Here is a 19,717-nt window from a genome sequence, read left to right on the forward strand (position 1 = left end):
CCTTCTCAAGCCTGAGACCTGCCTACAGGACTGGCCAGAGCAAATCCCAAAGGCACTGCACACCCCTGCAATGTGCTGGCTTCTGCCCAGGGAAGTGTAGCACATCTGGCAACTGCTTTTCCAGTCAAAGAGCAGAAAGGGTTCCCACATCATCTTTAGTTTCTCTCTCCCTTTACTAAAAAACCCCACCCAACGCTACTCTCCAGGGCCCATGGTCTCAAGGGAATAACTTGTTCATTTTTTTTCCACGTATCCCTTCTCCACACCCACCTTTTTTGTCTTTTGAATTTAATAAAGTGGGTGACTCAGTACTAAATATAAAGCCTGCTTCCGGCATCATCTGCCTGTGGCTCATTTCCTGGAGCTGACATCAGTTGAAGCCTCTGATTTCCTTATGAAATAGCAAGACATGAAATATCCTTTGCACAGTGTTCTGGGCATATTTGTGGACTTCTTTGGTGACTGCATGGCTCCCTGATCTAAGCTGTGAATAACTAGCTGGTTAATTGCTAAGCTGAACGCTGGTGGAGCACAGGGTATAAATTGGGTAAGCCCTCAGATCTGTTTTGCACTGGAAAATCATACTGTAGTTTGCAGGCGTTTTTTAAATAAAGACTAACTTTCAGTCCCTCCTGCATATGCAAGGTTTTTATTAAATAAGCATGAGCCTGACTAATGTCTTGCTTTCTTCCAGATGACAGGCTCGCTGACAGAGCAGCTCAGGAAGCTTTTAGGGGGGAAATCTAGCAAAGATGGATCTGTTTTTTCTTTAAAAAGACTGATAAACCGAGGAGTTAAGGTCAAATGCTTGCTCCTCAGTTGTCACATCTTTGCACAGCTGTTTACATTGATGGAATGTATGCTGCCATTGGTTGCAACTGAAGGTGAAAGCAAGAAGTGCATAAACCCTCAATTTGTATCGAAAAGCACAGGGGAGAGTGCTTCTATCTGTCTGTGCATAATGTCATTAAAATCCTTATCTTTAAAAGAGAATGTGGACAGAACTGGAGGAGGGGAGCATCTGGCGCATAGTAAATGTCATTGATCCCAGTCCAAAATGGGATGGTGGCTGGCCACTCAGATTTGCTCTCTAAAGCCCTGGCTCATAAAGCATGGTGGGTTTTTTCTAGTGAAGTAGACTATTTAGGTTAGCTGATTTGTTTCAACTCTTCATTCTTTAGTGCCTCTCCCCACTCTCTTTTTTTTTTTTTCTTTTAAGGAGAGGGAATGCTCCTGAAAATGTTCAATGTGCAGCACCAGAGCAGGCAGAGGCAGGAGGCTGAGCCACCTTTGCTGTTCTTGGAGGCCCACTGAGGTCTGCTGATACTCTGTTGGCTCTACGGTCTCCTGAGGCTGCTGTGGCCCAGCCCCCTGGCCACAGAGGGTGCTCTACCATGGAGATGGTGGAGGGGACCAACACATCTTGGCTGGTTGACAGTAGAGCTGGCTGTACCCCAGCAAACAGCTATTTTAGGCAGAAGCTAGAAGTGCCCACAGGTAAAACCCATCCAAAAAACCACTAGGACTGATGTAGCATGCTCATCACCATGGGTTTCATCAGTTGTCTTGAACAGCTTCCAATATTAGCATGACATCTCTTGGCATTGCTAAGTAGGTGTGGAAACTACTACTTCTGGAGTGGGCAGGAAAACCTGGTGTGCAGAAGCAGGTGGTTCTCCTCACCTGGGCAGTGGAACTCACTGCAGGGAGCAGTGGGTCTGCACAGCATAATGTAGCCAAAGGCCAGCACATTGGATGAGCTCCCTTCCTCCCCCAGAACTTTGCCAAAGGGTCAGTTCTTGAGGGCTAGTGGTATAAGGAGAGGGACAAGGTGATTCCTGGATTTACCCTCTCTTCTCTCTTGTCACCTGGAAGGCAGCAGCTGCTCCTCCCACAGCCATCGCTGAGTAACTTCTGGAGGGCAAATATGTATCAGTGGCCTCCCAGTGAAACTTGGCAGCTGGAGCTGGGGAGGAGATGTGTCCACTTGCGCAATGATGTGCTGAAGGAATCCTGTCAGTGCTGGAAGTTCTCCTTGTGCATAAACCTACACGGCAACGTTCCTTCCGTGCAGGGGAGTGGACATGTCACCTGAGCACCTCGGGCACCTTCTTCTTCCCTAAAAGGCTTCCTTGAAGAGGAAGGAAGAGGAAAATACACTGGTATACTGGCTCTACCAAAAAAATTCCTATTTTGGAAGACTGTGGGGAGTGGTGTGTGTGACCAGGCGTGTTTGAGGAAGTGGGCTGGGAGTGCCCGGGGAACTGTGCGTTCACTGCCTGCCATCGCCACACCCCGGCGTGGTGAGTCTCGGGGCATGACGCACAGATGAGTGGTGCTGGCACTGCCGAGCTGCTATTTTGGGTTTGAGTGTAATTGCAGGTTGGACCAACAGGACTGGATTTGGAGTATTCAGAGAGCTCTTAAAAGCTCTGGAAAAACTGGCTATCGCTGATCCCTTGCAAATGTGGAAGATGGGTATTTCACGTGCACTGTGCGTGTGCATTGAACTTCTGGCAGTGGAGCCACTGAGGACCTGTGCTGCCTGATGACAGTGGGTAGGAATGTCCTTTCCCTCTGAGAGGGAACAGTTATACCTGTTAGCCCTGTAGGCTGCTCTTTACGCTTATTTGAGAAAAGAAAAGTGAGTAAGTGGAGTTCTGAAGACCCATGGGCTGGTGGCTTTCAGGTGTCTACCTCTGCAGCGCGAATCTGTCACCTGCACATCTGCAGGTGCTGCTTTTCTGTCCCAGCAACACAGATGCCAGAAGCAAGGAGAGGAGGCTTTTCTTTTCCCTCCCAAAAGCAGACATTGCTTGTGCAATGGCTCTGCCATTGATAAGAAGTCACAACCTAGTTTGGGAGCTGGGCTTTGGCATGCTCTCCCCAGGACCTGTCAAGCCCCAAAGCCTCAGCACTTTCTAACCCTTACAGGATGAATTTACGCTGTGCAATATGCTCACATGTGGAGTGGAAAGTGGAGGCACTAAACTTCATGAAATAAGTTTTTGTTGCACGTTTACCCGGAGACTTCACAGGCTGGATTCAGTCACTGGTTTGGATCAGAGCAGCCAGTTGGGCTCCTTGCATCCAGGAGCTGATGTGATGCTGAAGCTGGTTGCTGATGCAAGTCAGAGCAGAGTCAAAGTCATTCCCTAAACTCCATCTGATGTGCAGTCAGCCTGGCCTTTGTGGACTGCAGTAGTGTTTTTCAAGCCAACTTCTTTCCTTTTAAGTTGCAACTGCAGTTCTGGGCAGAAAAACTTCTATTTTGGTTTCCATGATGTTTGCCATCCTGAGGAAGCTGTCAGGCTGTGGGTTTGGGGTTAGGTTTTCTGTTTTGAGTTATTTTGGGGTGTGTTTTATACCTCTCTTGAAACTTTACAGCTGGAAGCTAAATTTTCAGGTGATACCCAAGAAGTGGGACTGGGCGGTGACTCACTTTCCTGGCTGAGGTAATTTTTAAAAAGAAACAACAAAAAACCCCAGTGACACTATTGGCCAAGTATTTTTACCTTTTAGAACAGTCATGAGTTCTTCACATTCTTCACTAATTCAAATATTTTGTTTATTAGCAAATGACATCCTTTCCTTTTAGCTATGGGAAGGCTGAAACATTATGGACTTTAACAGGATCAGAAATTTCTGAAATATGTGATTATAGTTTGGAAAACTCATTTAACCTTTTTGATGACTGATTCTGTTCCTGTGCATTGCATTAGCAATGACACAGTACACAATGTTTCTGTTGCTTGTGTCTTCCTTGTTGGCAGCAGATGTCTGTCCATTTTCTGTCTAGAGCAGACAGGGATTTATTGCTGAGGTAATGCAATATATTGTAGTATGGACCAGCTCCAAACTCTGTATTTAACCACTTATTCAAACGAGCGTTGGGGTTTGTTTTGTTTGTTTGATTTGGTTTGTTGGTTTTTTTTAAGGAACTGCGGGGTGAAATAGCAGGCAGCATCCTCCTTTAGTATAGACTGAGGCCAAATAGGTCTGGATTCTCTCAGTGTTCTGTGAGCTTCTGTTTTTTTTTCAAAGACATTCATAAAATAAGTACATAAAACAAAATACAGGTTCTGCATTGCTCTTGGGCTGGACATGCCGAGAAATAGCAAAACAAAATGTATTTATTTTAAATAGTAAAGAGCAAAGAGAGGTGGGGTTTTTCCCCTTTTTAATAATAAAAAAAATAGTTTGCTTACCTAAAAGCTTTGTCTCTTGCTGCCTTCTGTTCCCAAGAGCCGAGCAATAAAAGAACAGGAGCTGGTTGTTGGGGGAGAATCCCCGCTCCGTGCCCCGCGCTCATGGGATGATCGGGCCGTTCTAGCGCATCTCTGCGCGACATGACCGCATCCCTCCGCGGCTCTCGGCAAGCGACCTCCCATCGCTGGGCGGGGATGGTGGGAGGAATGTTGGCTGCCCAGCTCCGGGCTGGGGGCGTGGGAGACGCTTCAGCGCTCGAGCCGGGCGAGGGAGCGATTCGCCTTCCCTGATAGAGGAGGAGAGGTAAGGAATGGATGGGTGTCCCGGGGCGGGCTGGCGTTTAGGTGCTGCCTGGCTGTGCCGATGCAGGCACAAGCCAAAGACTGTCCTGCAACGACTTGATTTGCTTTTCTCAGCAAAACGTCTAGTGGTTCCTACTGCTGTAATAGATAGAGGAAAATAGCTGCGGGCAGAACGAATTTCAGGTTTTAATGTGCTTAAATCTGGAATTTATCTGTGCACCTGACTGAGCAGTGTGTGCGAACAGCAGCAGCGAGGGCTGCACCGACTGTGCATCACCGAGGGTTTAATGTTCCAATCGAGGGCTGAGGGTGTGCCTTCCCAGAAATCTGTCTGGGACACAGTCCTACTCCTTCTCAGTCTGTAGCAGGCTTTTACAAAGCAGAACTGCTTAAACTTGTATGTTAGAAGTGTTAAATATTTAAACGTCTGCTTTGCAGAAAGTGTGAGGAGCTCTGAGTACTTTTGGGAAATGGCTATAGGCTGCTGGCTGTGACAGCTACTGAACTTTTTGGGGATCTTTCATCTGAAGAAGCTGGGCTTTGCTATTGCAGTTGGAATGGCATGAGGCATTACAGTCTGGCAGGATTTAGTTTCCAAACTGAGGAGTTTACCTTGCTTACTGTGTTTTCTGGTCACAGCCAGCTATACTTGTTGCTGGAAGCCAGTGAAGACCCTCTCCAAATGCTTTATAGCAGTTGCTGCTGGCTTAAAACACTTACATACCAGTACTTTTAAGTATTGAACTGAAATACTGAATTTTTTGTGCTGAAAAACTTAAGCTTAACATGTCTGCAAACCTGTAAACCACATCTAGTAAACCTTCTTCATCTCCTGATTTTGTTTATACTGAATGTGTTTGTCTGAGGTTTTGCTTAGTTATGTTTTATTAAACTGATACTACATTTGATCTTAGCCAAAAGGCCGAGAAGTGATATTTCACTCTTACCCTCGTTTATTCTGCGAAGCATCTGTCTCTAAAGAATGATTTCCACAGCTGGAGGACTCTCACACCCTCCTGAAATTCAAAGTAGTGATGAGATTGCATGCTGTTTACAGTGCACAGTCTCTTTAACCACAATATCTGTCCTAGGGGTATGGGGCACTGGCTGAGCTGTGAAACTGAGGGAGTAGGAGGAGGCTAAGCAGCTTGAAGGGTCCTAAGGAGAAGTTAGTGCTCGGCTCCAGGAGTGCTGGATGCATCTTGGAAATCCTGCATAACCTTGAAACCTGCTAATTAGAGTGCATTTTGCAGAGGTTATTAATGCTTGTTCAAAATCCAAGAGTCACAAAGTAGAGCTTGCCTGATCTGGACTAGTGACTGCTCCCTATCGCTCCTCCCGATATTAAGTTAAATTATAGTGGAGTGTGGGGAACACCCTGCAGTAAGAGTAAATGTGATTTCCCTGTCATGGCAGCTTCCTGGGAGGCAAGGACAGCAGTTTTCCTTCTCTTCTAACCATTGCACATTAATTTTTGAGATTAATGTTTTTGCTTTTGTTAAGAGTAGATAGGATCTGTACTGTCTTCTCTGGAGTAAATAAGTGGTGAATTTATAGGTTTTTTTCTTACTTCTTAAAGCTGCTAGGAGAGCTATGCAGTAACACTAATTTATTGCAATCTAGTGTTGCTTTCTTCTTCTGAAACAAGTTATTTTGACTTCTTTCCCTTTTCCCCAAGTGCTTTCTAAACAAGATTACAGACAGCAGGGGAAGGATGGAAAAGGGTGGGTTTTTTTATCAGTAGCTCTTTCTAGTAAGAGATAAGTTATTGAAATTCCTGGGGTTTAAGACACTTTTAAAACATAATTACAATGCTTAGGGTACGGTTTGTAGTTTCTAATGTTTTGTTTCTTTTTAAGAAAACATTTATTGACACATTTCTAAATGTTTATCATCTGGGCTGTAGTCACTGCTGGGATTTCAGCCCTGACTGTGCCACTGGCAGCTCTGTTTACCTTCAAACTGATAAAACAGTCTGCAAAACTGCTTGACCACAGCTGTACCTTCTGAAAGGTTGCACGAAACCCACCCTCCCAAAATTAATTGCTGAAACTCCCTACTGTCCTGCTTGCCAGGGATCAGCACTATCATGCCGGGTGTTTGGCTTGCAGGAGCTTGTTTGCTGGCGTTGAATAAGCAGTGACTGTACTGTGATTTAATTTAGGGATATGGTTGATTCCCCTACCTGGGCAGGAGGGAAGTTTGAGACTGAGTAATGCTTCTTGCTTTATCATGGCACACTGAATATCAGTTGCTTTACCTGCCAAGCAAAGGTGCCAACTGAGAGCAGAGCCTGGAGGTACTGGGTGGATGGAGATGGGTCTGGGCTGTGTGGGCTTTGAGGGGCTTTATACACCTGCTGCGGACCAGGGCACAGGCTGAGATCTGCAGCTCAGCCTTGTAAGGAACTGGGCTCCTTTGGGGCTCAGTATTGGGAAATCAAGAGACACATGCTTAAAGCACATTGAGGGTAACCTGCAGGTCTCAGCAAGCAGGCCCAGTCACTTCTGGGGTAGAAAATTCACACTGATTCAGCCTTGTGATCCTCATCCCTCCTCACTTATGCTGGCAGGGAACCCACTGTCTTCCCCCCATTGCTCTGAGAGTCTCCTCATAAAATGAGGGATGCTGAGTTTTGCAATGGGTGGTAAGAGATGGGTCCTTTCTTGAAGATGTGTATGGTTAAAATACGCAGAAGGAAGTGTTTAATGCTGCTCATTATTTAGGGAACTATGCAAGAATAAGAATTGCTATCAGCATAAGAGTTTCCTGAGGTGCTAGCATGACTTTTCTGTGCCTGAGCCAGGAATTTAAATGAAGTCTTCTGAGTTTCAGTCCATTAGCTGACACCTGACCCTGACCCCTCTCTCTTTTACCTTCTTGCACTTAAGTTTAAACTATCCCTGAATGTTATTTGCTTTTGCAAGTTCCAGGCATATGAGTGTACAGCTCTTACTTTCTTGAGAAGTCTTGAAAGAATCGTCTGTTCCACATTGTACTAGCTAGGTAATGGGAATATTGCTATTCTGTTTCCACTGATATGAACAAACTATTGAAATTCAAAAGTTAGTTAAACCAATCTGGTGTGTTATGATCTCAAATATTCTCTAATCCTGGAGTAGTTGCTTTGCTAAAACCAGAAGTGTGCCAAAATGTAACATTTAGGAGGAGTATTTGTCAAAGAGGCTTTTAAGGACTGATTCATTGGTGCCTTGAGCAGTATTTTATCTGTGTTTCCACTGTGCCTTGCAGATTACAAGTACTCTCTAGATATATGTAATAGATTTGGAGCAACAAGGCAGTCTGTATGCTGTTGATGCAAGTCTGCAGCATGATGGGAGTGTGTGAGTGTAGTTGGTCTCCTCTGTAAAAGTCAACTCTACCCCTGCTTTGACCCTCCACCCAATCGATTTGGCCTTGGGCTTCCATGTCAGAAGCCTTCAAAGAGTGTGAGGTCTTCAGAAATCTTTCAGTGCTTCTCCCTTACATTTGAGTCCCAAACCAGTCATATGTTTCTCTTGGTTCAGCCTCCTTCTAGTAGATGCTAGGATGTGAGAGTGACCAAGCATCCATCTAGTCTACTCCAGGATAGCATCTCACTCCTCAGTGTGCATCAGAGACAGCTCTGGCTCATAGGGTGGGGATGTGTTGGAAGAGATTTCGTTGAGGCCTGAAGAAGCTTTTTTTTCCTTCCATGGGCAACTGGAGTGCAAGCATTTGTGTTCCTCTGATTTGTGCTTCCCTTCTAGCCTTTGGGCAGTTTGGTATCATGTGGCTGAGCATCCTCAGCTGCTTGTGCTCTGTTTCCTCTGTCTGTGACACAGAGGGGTTTGTGTACTTGAATCCCTACAAATTTCTGTTTTGTATCCCCAGCTTTCAATATTCTGGATGCTGTTCTGGTCTTTTATCAAGAGGCTGATTCCTTTTTGATGTTATGAGTGTCTTTGATGCTGATTTTGGGTTTTCTCTGGATACTGGCTACAGCTTGGTTCTGGGTCAGGGTGCTGAATGTGCTGACCATTATCCAGGCCTGGTTGCACTCCAAAAAGCTTCTTTGACTGGGAAGTCAAAGGCATGTAAATTGGCTGATGGATCAGCAGTTGTTTTTACTAAAGATTTAAGATGGTTGAAGTTGGCGAATCTAGTTCTGTCTTGAAGAGAAAACACTTCGACCAGCACGCAAAAGGGGAAGGATCAGGTTGGCCAGGCTGTCGATGGATGTTGGGGCAGCAACTAAAATCTAAGCAGAAGCCATAGGAATACTGGTTGGCTGCAGTTGTTGCCATACTGTTGGAGTAGCCCTACCTCTGTACAGCCCAGATCCCTGCTGGGCATCTACACAAGTGATGCTTAGAAAAATTTCTGGCATCGTTCTACAAAGGTCTAGTGAGGAGAAATTGATCTTCTAACCTGCACCTTTGAAGGAAGGTACCTGTTCAGAGATGGATACAATGGAGACGTCTCCAAATCCTGAGAGAACCTCTGTCAAGCTAAGTGCATGTGTCTCTGCTCCTGATGGATTTGGCAGATTTGTTCCCTGCAGCAGCAGTGAGTTGTGCAATAACTGGGGCAAAGCCTCACAGTCCACTCCCAGGCGAATGTAAACCTATCAGGGAGCCTGCCTCTCCCAGCATGACAGTTTTGGGAGTTTGAAAGAACACAGAGCAAAACCCTGCTTGATGGGATTTTTGTTGATTTAGAGGTGCCTCAAAAACAGCAGCTGGAGGTAATCTCTGTACAGGATTGGGCTGAAATGAGCTGTAAGGTGCCTGTGCAGTGGGAATCCCTATCTGCAGTCATGTGTCCTTTCCCTGTGGTGCAGCTGGTGGGCTACAGAGCCAGCATGGATCATTCAAAGGGTGTATTGTGTGTTAAGTCAGAAGCTTGAGGGAGCTAGAGAACTAGGAGGTGCAAGGTAGTAAATTCAAATAGCCAGGAGAGGTTAAAGACATTCAGGATTAGAATAGAATTTGTGGGTAGTTCGTCTTGGCCTGTTGAGGTCAGTTTTTTGTTGCTTTGCATGGCTGAGAAAAACTGGATTAAGAACGAAATAAAGCTGGGTTTTTTCAAGTGTTAGAGTGCAGTGGTGTTCAATAGTTAAAGCATTGAGAGCAGAGCTGTAGATTCATAACTGTTAAGTCTGATGCACTTGAGGCTGGGAAAACTTCATTGAAGGGAAAAACAACAGGAGATGCAACAACTCAGCCAAATCTGGCACCACAAAGAAATACTTGCTCAAAGCTTTATGTGCCCCTTTCTTCCCGAGGCAGGGGAAACAGCTGAGTCCATAAGAACACTGCAGTGTTTGTGTGCAGAGTACCACGTTCATGCCAAGAGTGACACCAAAGTGATTTCTGGGGGACAGTATGGTGCAGTCTCTGTGGATGGGGTAGCATCTTCTAAATCAGTGCTCTTGTCAAGTTGACACCTATCACCATGTGGAAACACAAAGTGCGGTGAAGGTCTGGTTTGAGGTATTGCCTCTGACCAGTGGCAATAATGAAACATAATTGCCAATTAGAAGTTTATGTGCTTCCAGCAGCCTGGTGTTTTCTAATAACCACACATAGGGTGTGGGTGCTGTCATGTAGGAATTTGATGAGCCAAACATTGGGATGAGCATTTGATGAGCTCACAAACTGATTATGAGCAGGAGAGGATGGATTACATGATAGGTTTTCTTTTACAGCCCATCAATCCTTAAACTTCCCTGTCTCCTCCCAAAGCATTGGAAACTGTTTATCTCAGAGGATTCATCAGACCAAGTCTATGCACCACAAGCTTTCATGTCCTCCTGTTGCTGTCAGGTTTGGAGATATTGTCTATAAAACCTCAAAGGCTTTGCTTGGACTGGACCAGAAAAAGGAGCTGGCAGAGCTGATGGGGCGAGGGTGTGTGTCTGTGCCCTCTCCTGCCTGTAAACATTTCCAAAGGCAGCATGAGCCTGTGCCTGTGGAGGAGGGTTCCTGCAGTGTCATCCTCTGCAGCTTTCCAGTGACCTGGCAGGAGATGCAAAGAAAACTTAGGTTTGCAGCCCTTGCCGGTGACTGGCTTCCCTCACTGTTTGCCCTGAGGGTGGCTGCTCTGGACTGGCTCAGCAGCTCTGGAGCTTGCAGAGCTGTGCTGCGATGGTCCCAATGCTGTGACCTTGTGGAGGGAGTCTCTATGGCATTGGGGGAGAGGCCCTTGCAGCAGAGAGGGCTAGAAAGGACTTTGTGGTGATTTACACATCTTTCAAAATGGACTGGGGAGGGTGGAGAGTGCAGATGGCCACCCCATTCTCTGATGCGGCTCTTGGTGGGGACCAGCCCTACCTGCAAAACAGGGAGGAAAAGGAGGATGGGGTGAGCCACAGGAAGCCTGGGGGCTGAATCCTGTATCAGCTCAATCACCAGGATTCCCTCCCAATTGGCTGGGCAGCTGTGTCAAGCCCAGGGGCTTTGGCCCTTGCTGTGGGTTGTGGGGGGAACTTGAGTACCTGGCTGTCCTATTTGTTATTCCTAAAGCAAGACTGATATGTACTGGGTTAGTGGTCGCAGATATGTGGGGTTTGGGTATTTTTAATTAGCTAATGCTGACTGACTTGCCTTCTGACGTCGGAGCCTTTGTCATGAAAAGGCAAGGAAACCACAGGTTCCTGAAATGGGGAATACGTGCGGGGTGAGTCACTGCCCCAGACTTGGTCTAGCTCACTCAGGGTTTTTTTTTAATCAGATGGAAAAAGGACATATTAATACCTTTTTGTTGACACTTTAATGTGTCTCTGCATTTGCCTGTTTGAGTAAACAAGTTGATGTTGTTAATCAGTCATTTGTAGAGATGTTAATGCAGGGCAGGCCTGGGAGGGATGGAGCACTCAGTTTTCAAACTAACGCAGAGCTGCTAAGAGAGCAAATTCTTCCGTTTGGATCAGCAGCAAATTCCAGCTCTGTTTCTGTTGGAAGTGTTCAAGTGCCTGTCAGGAAATATTTGGTTGTCATGTGCTTTCTAATTTGAACTAATCCTCCAACTTTCAGAATGTACAAATATCTGAATGTCCCCCTTCCATCAGTTATCACTGATCCTCTGTGTAAGATGCAGCTCCCAGGTAAAAGTCTTGGGGACATTTTTTTCCTGTGCTTGAGTGTTTTTAAGTTGCTGTCTGAGCAGTTAATCCACCCAAATATCCTGGTTAGCTTCTGGCACTTGTGCTGGAAGTGCTGAGGCCGCAGTGGAGGCATCCCTCCAGCAACAGCCCCTGCGATGCTGTGTTCCCAGGTGGTTTACAGCTGTCAAAACATGGGCTGGGACGGCTTTCCTTGACCTGCCCGTGTTGCAGCTCTGTCTGGAGAGCAAATAAACTAACCCCAATTTGGTGACTGCAGTGTGTTTAGAAGTTGTAAAATTTGTTTGCACAGAAACTTTATACAGCCCCTCTCAGGGAAGGGAGTTGATATTCCAAAACCTGAGATGTACTTTAAACAGCTCTGATCTGTATCACACGCGAAGTCTGCACTGTCTGCCAGCCACGCTCCTCTGGGTAGGTGCTTTTGTGCATCTGCCCTTGCTTTTCTTCTGTGTGGTGAGGGATGAAGGCAGAAGCAAAAGGGATCTGGAGCAAGACTCTGTTTGTGTGTGTTGACCCATGGACCACCAGCCATCAGACTAAAACGAGTGTGAGATCACTAGCTCACTTGTGTCTCCTCTTTTCCCCTTGTTCTCTCTTCCTCCCTCTAAAAGTCTCTAGCTGTCATTGCAAGCCCTGGCAGAGGCTTTGCTCACAGCAGGAGTGTGACGTGGTGAGGTGTGAGCAGTGTGGTGTGTCCCACAGGGCTTCGAGTGAGGCAGCTGATGTGTGATCCCTATGCCACTGAGATAAAAGGGCTTTTTATGTTCCAGAAGACAAAGCCTCTTGTTTAAAAATGCAACTGAATGAAAAACATGATTCTGAATGCCCCAGGCTCAGCTATTAAAAACAAACAAACATAACCCCCCACACAACCAAAAAAAAAAAAAAAAAGAAAAGCTCCCCTGACCCCCAGTCCAGTGTGCCAATGATGGTGTAATGGCTCCATTGCAGAAAAGCTCTGTACAATTGCTTTGGGAGCTTGTAACTTTGTGACCCACTAATCTTTTCATAGACTATTTTGTTATAACATTCTTTCCCCTTTCCAGGCAGCACTAACAAGGCCAGATATCTGCTTTTTCTCTGTTAGTTCAAATTCTCCCTCCATCTTCTCAAGCAGAGAAACAGAAGGAAGAGGAATATGAAAACTGAGAGAACCTCTTTTATGGACTGACTGAGCTCAACAACCTAGGGACTGGAAAGGAAAAGAATTTTAAATGAAGACCCACACAAACAACTGCAGGGCATATCCAGAGTGTGATACTTCCCTGATAAAGTCAAACAGAGCAGCTTTTTTAAAAGCTTTCAACTTATGGTGGTGTTTGCTGCTTCTTTTGGTGTTAAAGATGTTAGAGATAGTCAGCAGCAAATTAAATTCCAATTAAGTGGTTAAATAATGATGCTTCGGGAAATCCCTTTTTAAGCGAAATGCTCATGGTTTGAAAATTAATTGGTGCATATTAGGATTAGAAAGAAGGCAGAATTTGTGGAGGAGAGTTGGCTGAATTTTCAGTCTGTAGGTCAGCCTCTCCTGCCTGGCAGCTCATGCCTGTGTAGCCAAAACAGGCTCCATTCTTGGTAGCGTTCCCCAAGTGTTTCTGCCAGTTGTGAAATCCACCTTCTGTATCGTGCAACAAGCCTACTCAGAGCTGATTTTCTTGCTGAGCAACTCCTTTATCCCCTGGAAATAGCAGCCAGGTTCTAGTGGCACTGAGGCTCAGGCTGCTGGGGCACTCGTGGGAGTGCTGCAGGGAAGGGGCTACTCCAGGAATGGGAATAGGTCCCAGACTGGACATTGATGCAAGGACCTGCATGGTAGCTTTGCCTTGGTCAAGTAGCCTAACTTGTACTCTGTGAAACAGTATTAAAAACTTACTGTGGTGCTTTTTTTCTTAACTCTGTCATTCTGATGCAGCTTTGCTGTGGTTCCTCCCCTGCCCTATTCTTTCACCTTGAGCTCAGTGATGAAGTTGGTTGTCTTGCTGTTGATGCCTTTTACTGACTGTTCAACATCTTGTTTTATTTGCTGGCAGCTCTGCAGATGCTAGGAGGCAGGGTCTGCTGTGCTTTCCTTCATGTCTCTGCCCAGTGATGCAACTTCTTGTTGACTTTCTTTGCTGCTAGCACCTGTCTGAGCTGCTTTCCCAGGCTGCCACACCTGCCCATTGCTCTCATCTCTAACAACTTCATTCTTTCCAGACTGAGTGAAGTGTTACAGAAAATGAATATTTACAGCTACAGGCAAACTTGTGTTCTTAAACTAACCAGTGCTTGTGAAGGCAAATGGGAACCTCAGACAAAAAAGGGTTGCTAATCAGAGTATAGGCATTTGTGAAACTGAGCCTCTTGGTGCTTGAGCCTGGAGTCAGAGCCAGCCCATTCAGGATCCTGCCTTCTGACAGTCTGTCAAACGTAATCCACCCCTCATCCTTTTGCTTACAAAGGAGGAGGCAGCTGTGTCTGTTCCCATAGGCAGAGGAGGAGCCTTTTATTTCACAACTTCAGGGATTGTAGCTAACAAGTAGGAGTTGGAAATCTTGGGACGCAAATCCCATTTGAAGTTGCACCTGAGCCTGCTGAAATCCCCATTTGTACAGACCCTGAGCCAGAGCTAGCAGAGGTGCTAGAAAGTGCTTACCAGTGCCTGTCTTTTTGCTCACACACAGGAATTGCCCCTGTGTGCATTGATGCATCTATCACTGCTCTCTCACAGTTATATCAACCAGAGCACCAAAAGGGCATCTTATGTTCTCTCACGAATGTCGTGGGAAGGGGACATGGGCAGGTGACTGGTTTTCTCCCATCCCTATGGTGATACCTCCTGTCCAGGCTGGCTGGGTGGCACCTATTCAGTGCTTGGAAAGAAGGATGATAGCAGATGGGTGGAGGAACTCTATGCTTCATCCTCTCTGTTTCTTAAACACCAAGCAGATCTGATCAAAGCGGAGTTTCTGCGTACTCGGGGTTTCAGCGTGACTGATGCCTGCTGTTCTGTGCTTGCTCACAGTGCTCCTTGCTCAGGAGGTTGAGGGGATCAGTGGCTGTGCAAAACAGCTTGTTCTTTACGTGGTTTTTTTGGAGACTGACTCTGGGGAAACAGGCAGGTGTTTATTCAAACAGCTTTCTTGTAGAAAAGCAAACTCTTTCATTTTTGCAAACAGTATCAGGTATACTGCTTTGTGCCAAAAGACCCTTTGCAGGTACTGCTCAGAATCTTTTCTGTTTGGGTTTGGTAACTGTATGCTCTCAGGGGACAGACAGGCAAGCAGAGCATTCAGTATCTCTTGCATTAATATTTTAACTCTGGATTCTGATTTTGTGCAAAGTTGTGGAAAATCCCTGGAGATACAAGCTTTTCTGACCTACAGAACACACTGGCAGCAGGTACCTTAATGTGTGCAGAACAGCATAACTGTAAAATAATACACAGAGCTAAATATTAACAAGGCTAATGGGATTTTTGACTTGTTAATGAGTGTATTTCCCACCTCTGAGTTTCACGCATCTGTTTTCTTAGTGGAAAGATAAATGTGGTTTCGAGAACTATAGTGACATTGGTACAGATTGTTGCTGTGCTGCTGTTTGAAACTGCATGTTACTGAATGCAGGCCGTTTTCACACACTGTTCTTTTTCTCTTTAGGTACTCCCTAAATTAATGAGATGGCCAACACCATGCAAATCTCCAAAGATGAGCTGGAGGAACTCAAGGAGGCTTTTGCCAAAGTTGGTAAGTCACAGTGAGGAGGGCACCTTGCTCCTGACTGCTGTACATTTGAGGTGGATTTTTCCCACCCCTGTGAGCAGCAGTGGCAGCAGGATGTGGGCATTCTGCTGCTCTTGTGATCGTCTCAGTGCCAAGGAGTCCCTTGGCAGCCTTGTTGCTTCTGGCTTGTCACTTCTAGCCAAGGAGCACAAAAGCTGGGCCACAGGCAGTCTGACTGTCAGTGAGCACTGGCAGACAGCCTTGTGCTGTTGCTCTGGGGTGGGCTTTGTTGCTTCCTGATGGCAGAAGAAATATCCAAACAGTCATTGCATTGCTTTGGCCCAGACAGCATTTCAGGGCTTGGACAGTGCTTGGTTCTGGTGATGCTGGTTTTGGCAGACTAGCTGAACCTTGCAGATGGTAAATGTAGGTGCTACGTTTCGGGTTTGTGCAGGTGCGTTTGAGGTGTTTGTAGAAAAAAAGTGTCTGTTTACCTGGCCAGCATGGAGCAACTTGTGGTGATCTTAAATGCTCTGTGGCTGAGCACACCTGCATTGCCCTCTGGTGGCTCCATCTCCGCTCTGGTGCTCACCTCCTTCACCCCTCTGTGCTCCAGGGGCTGCACAGCCCCAGCTGCTCCACCTGCCTCGGAGCTTTCCCCCTGCACTGGCATCGCAGAAGCCTCTGACAGGCTGCTTCGGGAAGCTGAAACAGGCAAAAAACCTGACATCATGGAAAAAAATCGTTTTCTGTTGGTTTATTTTCCTGATATGGCTTACTGGAAGATCAGAGAGATGGTAGGGAGGGGTGGGATGGGAGCTGGAGCACAGCCATGGGGACTGAGGTCAGCATGTGCAGCTGGGGAACCACACCCGGGACTGGCACTGGCCGGGAGTGAGTTGATCAAGTGGTCAGAGCCAGTGTTTTGTTTTCCTGACTGGACATGGGCATCTCTTGAGCACTGGTTATAAATACAAAATCATAGTTGCCTCTTATCTGTATCAGGTGTTACCACCCTCTAGAGCACGGTGGCTGTGAAAACTCTCACTTGCTCAAAATTTGCAATCTGCAGAGAGAAATGTGAATTTCAAAGGCAACTGATTCTCATGGAGCAGCATTCCCTGTTGGAACTTGAAACAAGTTGAATTTTAAAGAGTTCCCTCTCTGTCTTACTCTTCCTGACATTTTTCCCAGCAGGTGGAATTGAGCTGCCACAGAGCAAAATGAGTGACCATAGTGTTTCTCTCTGCCTAATGTGTCTCTGAGTGCAGATCTCAGTAAGGCTGGGATGTATGCAGCGTGTTCTGTCGTTGGATACATTTAAAATTATGAACCTCTCTGGAATGTGGTGGCTTTTTGTCATTAGTGTGGGGGAAATTATCGAGATTAGGTTGGCTGGCTGCCTTTGCACTGGAAACATGGAGAAACCCAATTCAAATGCTGGTTTGTTTTAGCAAACCAGCTCACCCTGCTCAGGTGGTGCATCCCTATTTAGTTTTAAATTATAGAGGCAGTGTCAAAATTTGGATATTAATGAGAAATGTGATAATTAACCTGGACATACCCACAAGTGAGATGAGATCTACTAGTTCTTTTCATCTGCCTTCTGTTTTGTGTGCTTTAGGCATGGTACAGCCCACAAACACGTGGGACATACCTGTCAGGAGTGTCTTTCATGCTCTCACTCCCTTTATTCTTGCCTGAAGGAGCCATATTTGCCCTGGAATATAGAACTGGTTGCTATGACTTTCACTGTGAACTTCTAATGCTATCTCTAGTGAATGTGAACAAAAGTTTGACTAAGACTGCTGTGTAAAACAAAGTCTGTTTTACATCTCCCAGCTACCTGGAAGACTTGGAATGCAGCTGAGAAGCATGGTTATAGCAAAACTCAGCTGGTTGGCTTCTAGGATATTGTAAAGGAGATGTGGGGAGGAGGGAACGTTTCACAGGGTGATTTCTCCTCACCAAGATGTGCCCTGCTCTGATACAGGGTTTCCTGGGGACCTGCTTTAACTCTAGCATGGGGCAAATTGCTGCTCTGGATGTGTAGGTTGATGGGACTTGAAAGGTGTGTGTTTGACCAGCTTTTCTGTGTGCAGCTGGACTGGATTGGGGCATCTGTTGGTGCTGGAAGGCAGTGAGGTGTGTTACCATGTACTCTATCACAGCTTGCCTTCCATGCCACTTGAAGGTATTCCCTCTCTCCCATGCAGCTGGTGTTCTGTTCTCTGACAGCCAGCAACAAGTATGAGTCCCATAGACACCTAGTGGTTACTAGAACAGTCCACAGGCCAGAAACCACTGTTCAAGGTTATCACTAAAGTCAGCTACAGTGCAGACAAGCAGCTTCCAGCATCCTACAGCCCGGGATTTGTATTGGAAGTGATCCAAGGGGTAAACAGCAATGAGGAAAAAAATCATTGTAATGTCTGAGAACAGTAATTAAGTGGGTCATTGGAACTGTCTAGCCTTTGAGTGATCCACAGCTTAGTGGGAGAAGCACACATCGCTCCAGATCTCAGCAGAGCTCTGAATTTGTTCTGCAGAACAGGGGTGGGTGCGTGTGCGTGTGTGTGTGTGTGTGTGTACTTGGCCAAACAGTGGCATTTCAGAGGGGAGGCAGGGCAGAACAAAATCTGCAAACTTGTTCTATTTATTTGTCTTCCTTCTCCCTGCTTCTAAGATAAGCAGAGATAAGCATCTTTTGTGGAAACACGAAGTACTCAAAAATCATAACCCGGCCGAACACTTTGTTCGGTGCTGCAAGGTGGTAAAACAATGCTCCGAAATGTTCGCTTGAGGCAAATAGGGATCTGTGATCCTGCTAGTGTGTCCTGCTGAGCATTTATCCTTAAAAGGAAACTGTGTGGGTTACTTTCCCCTCTTGCATCCTGTTATTTAAGCTATTTTAAGTACTTGTCCTCGGGAGGAAGCTGAGCCAGAGCTTGAAGCAGCTTTTGGGATTCGTTGCGGCTTTGCTGCGCCACCTGTGTCTGGGCAGAGGCTGCTGTCGTGCGCCGCTGCCGTGACCTTTCCCAGGTTTAGCACGCTGGCCGTGCATGCATCTTTCAGTAGAAATAGGAAACTTCAGATGCGCTGTAGTTTCCTTTCCATCGGGCAGGCTATAATGAATCCAGGCTGTAGCTTGTCTGTTAAAACAATTTTGCTTTCTTCCATTAGTAATTCTGGGCCAGCCGCCGGAGGATTTCATTTGGGATAGCTTCTATTTTGACAGCCTCTTCAGCTGTTGAATAGTGCCTTGGATTTTGTTAGAGAGGGATTTTAGACCACCTTCTGTCTGAAGTCTGGGCCTGTTGCAGGACATCCAGCAAGGCGCCATATGGTGGGCCTGCAGTGATGCTGGAAATAATTTTGGAACTTGCTGGTATTGCTGAGGTGAATTTTTTTTTCCTTTTTTAAATTTTTTTAAATTCTGCTTTTTTGTACATTTGATTGTGATTGCAGAAGGGGAACAGAGACAGCAGGAATGGAAACAGCTGCCCTGTGGGATAGGGCTTTCAGGCCTATTTGTCACATCAGGCTTTTTGACATGTTAAGAACGGATCCATTTTCCACCACATAATCCATCACTAGTTAAGATTACTTGACTCTGCTACCAAGCCAAAACCACAGGCTAGCACATCTACCAGGCTTTAACTCTCAAATCTGCCCTTCTGTGGCCAAGAAGCTAAAACTTGAAATGAGAGCATCTTTACTACAAAACCAGTACCTTGGTATGGGGTCTTACAGTTCAACCAACAGACTTGACTTGCTTGTAAATCCCATTCCCAAGTGTCCAGGACATAAGTGCCCTTTTAATCTACAAAGTAAATCAGTGATTAATTTTTTTCCAAGGATACAATGGAAGAGTAACTCTTACAGGTGGGTGTTTTAGATATTGTTAAGATGGAAGAACTTAAGTCTTGAGTACCAAAGGTTTTGAGTGACTCAAGTGTCCTTCACACTTACGCGCTGTTTGTCTGAGCCCAATGCAGGTGTTGAGAGCCACTGCTGTGCAGTTCCTTCTGATGGGCACCATCTTTCCTGGTGCCATGCTCCTGACTTGTGGGAGCTCACGTGAGTATGCGTTTCAGGTGGCTCTTTGTGTGGCAGAGCTGCTATTTTTTTTTTTCCAGTGAGCAGAGGTGAATCTTCTTTGAACTAGGCACACCTAGAGGACTGTGAAGATGGTTGCAGGGGTGAATGAAACACTCAAAATGGGCAGATGTTGACCCAGACTGGAGTAAATTTCTGATATCTGCCCTGCAGCCAGGTTTGATGCTTTCAGGCTGAAATTGAGGTCTGCTGAGCAAGTGTGGATGGACCAGATAGCCTGGGCTAACCCCTCAGTTGCATTTCAGTCAGTGTTTTTAAGTTACGATTTCCTTTCTTCA

General features: G+C 46.0%; 1 protein-coding gene and 1 non-coding gene across 5 annotated transcripts in view; one reads left to right on the forward strand and one right to left on the reverse strand.

Moving 5' to 3' along the window:
- The window catches only part of PLS3 (plastin 3), a 50,934-nt gene that overhangs the window by 13,984 nt on the left and 17,233 nt on the right, over nt 1-19,717 (forward strand). For 3 of the 4 annotated variants that reach the window (XM_027645296.1, XM_027645298.1, XM_027645297.1), the window contains one exon: nt 15,258-15,344. In XM_027645296.1, the coding sequence (XP_027501097.1) occupies nt 15,278-15,344 (67 nt within the window). In that variant the 5' untranslated portion in view covers nt 15,258-15,277. Of the gene's footprint in view, nt 1-4,400; nt 4,513-15,257; nt 15,345-19,717 lie in introns of those variants that run through there. The other variant, XM_027645299.1, reaches the window with a different exon arrangement.
- On the reverse strand, nt 5,282-5,445 carry LOC113948152. The gene has a single exon (XR_003528015.1). It is a non-coding gene; the product is annotated as a U2 spliceosomal RNA (small nuclear RNA).

This window comes from Corapipo altera, unplaced genomic scaffold (assembly GCF_003945725.1).
Source record: "Corapipo altera isolate COAL_440 unplaced genomic scaffold, ASM394572v1 65, whole genome shotgun sequence".
Classification (NCBI taxonomy): domain Eukaryota; kingdom Metazoa; phylum Chordata; class Aves; order Passeriformes; family Pipridae; genus Corapipo; species Corapipo altera.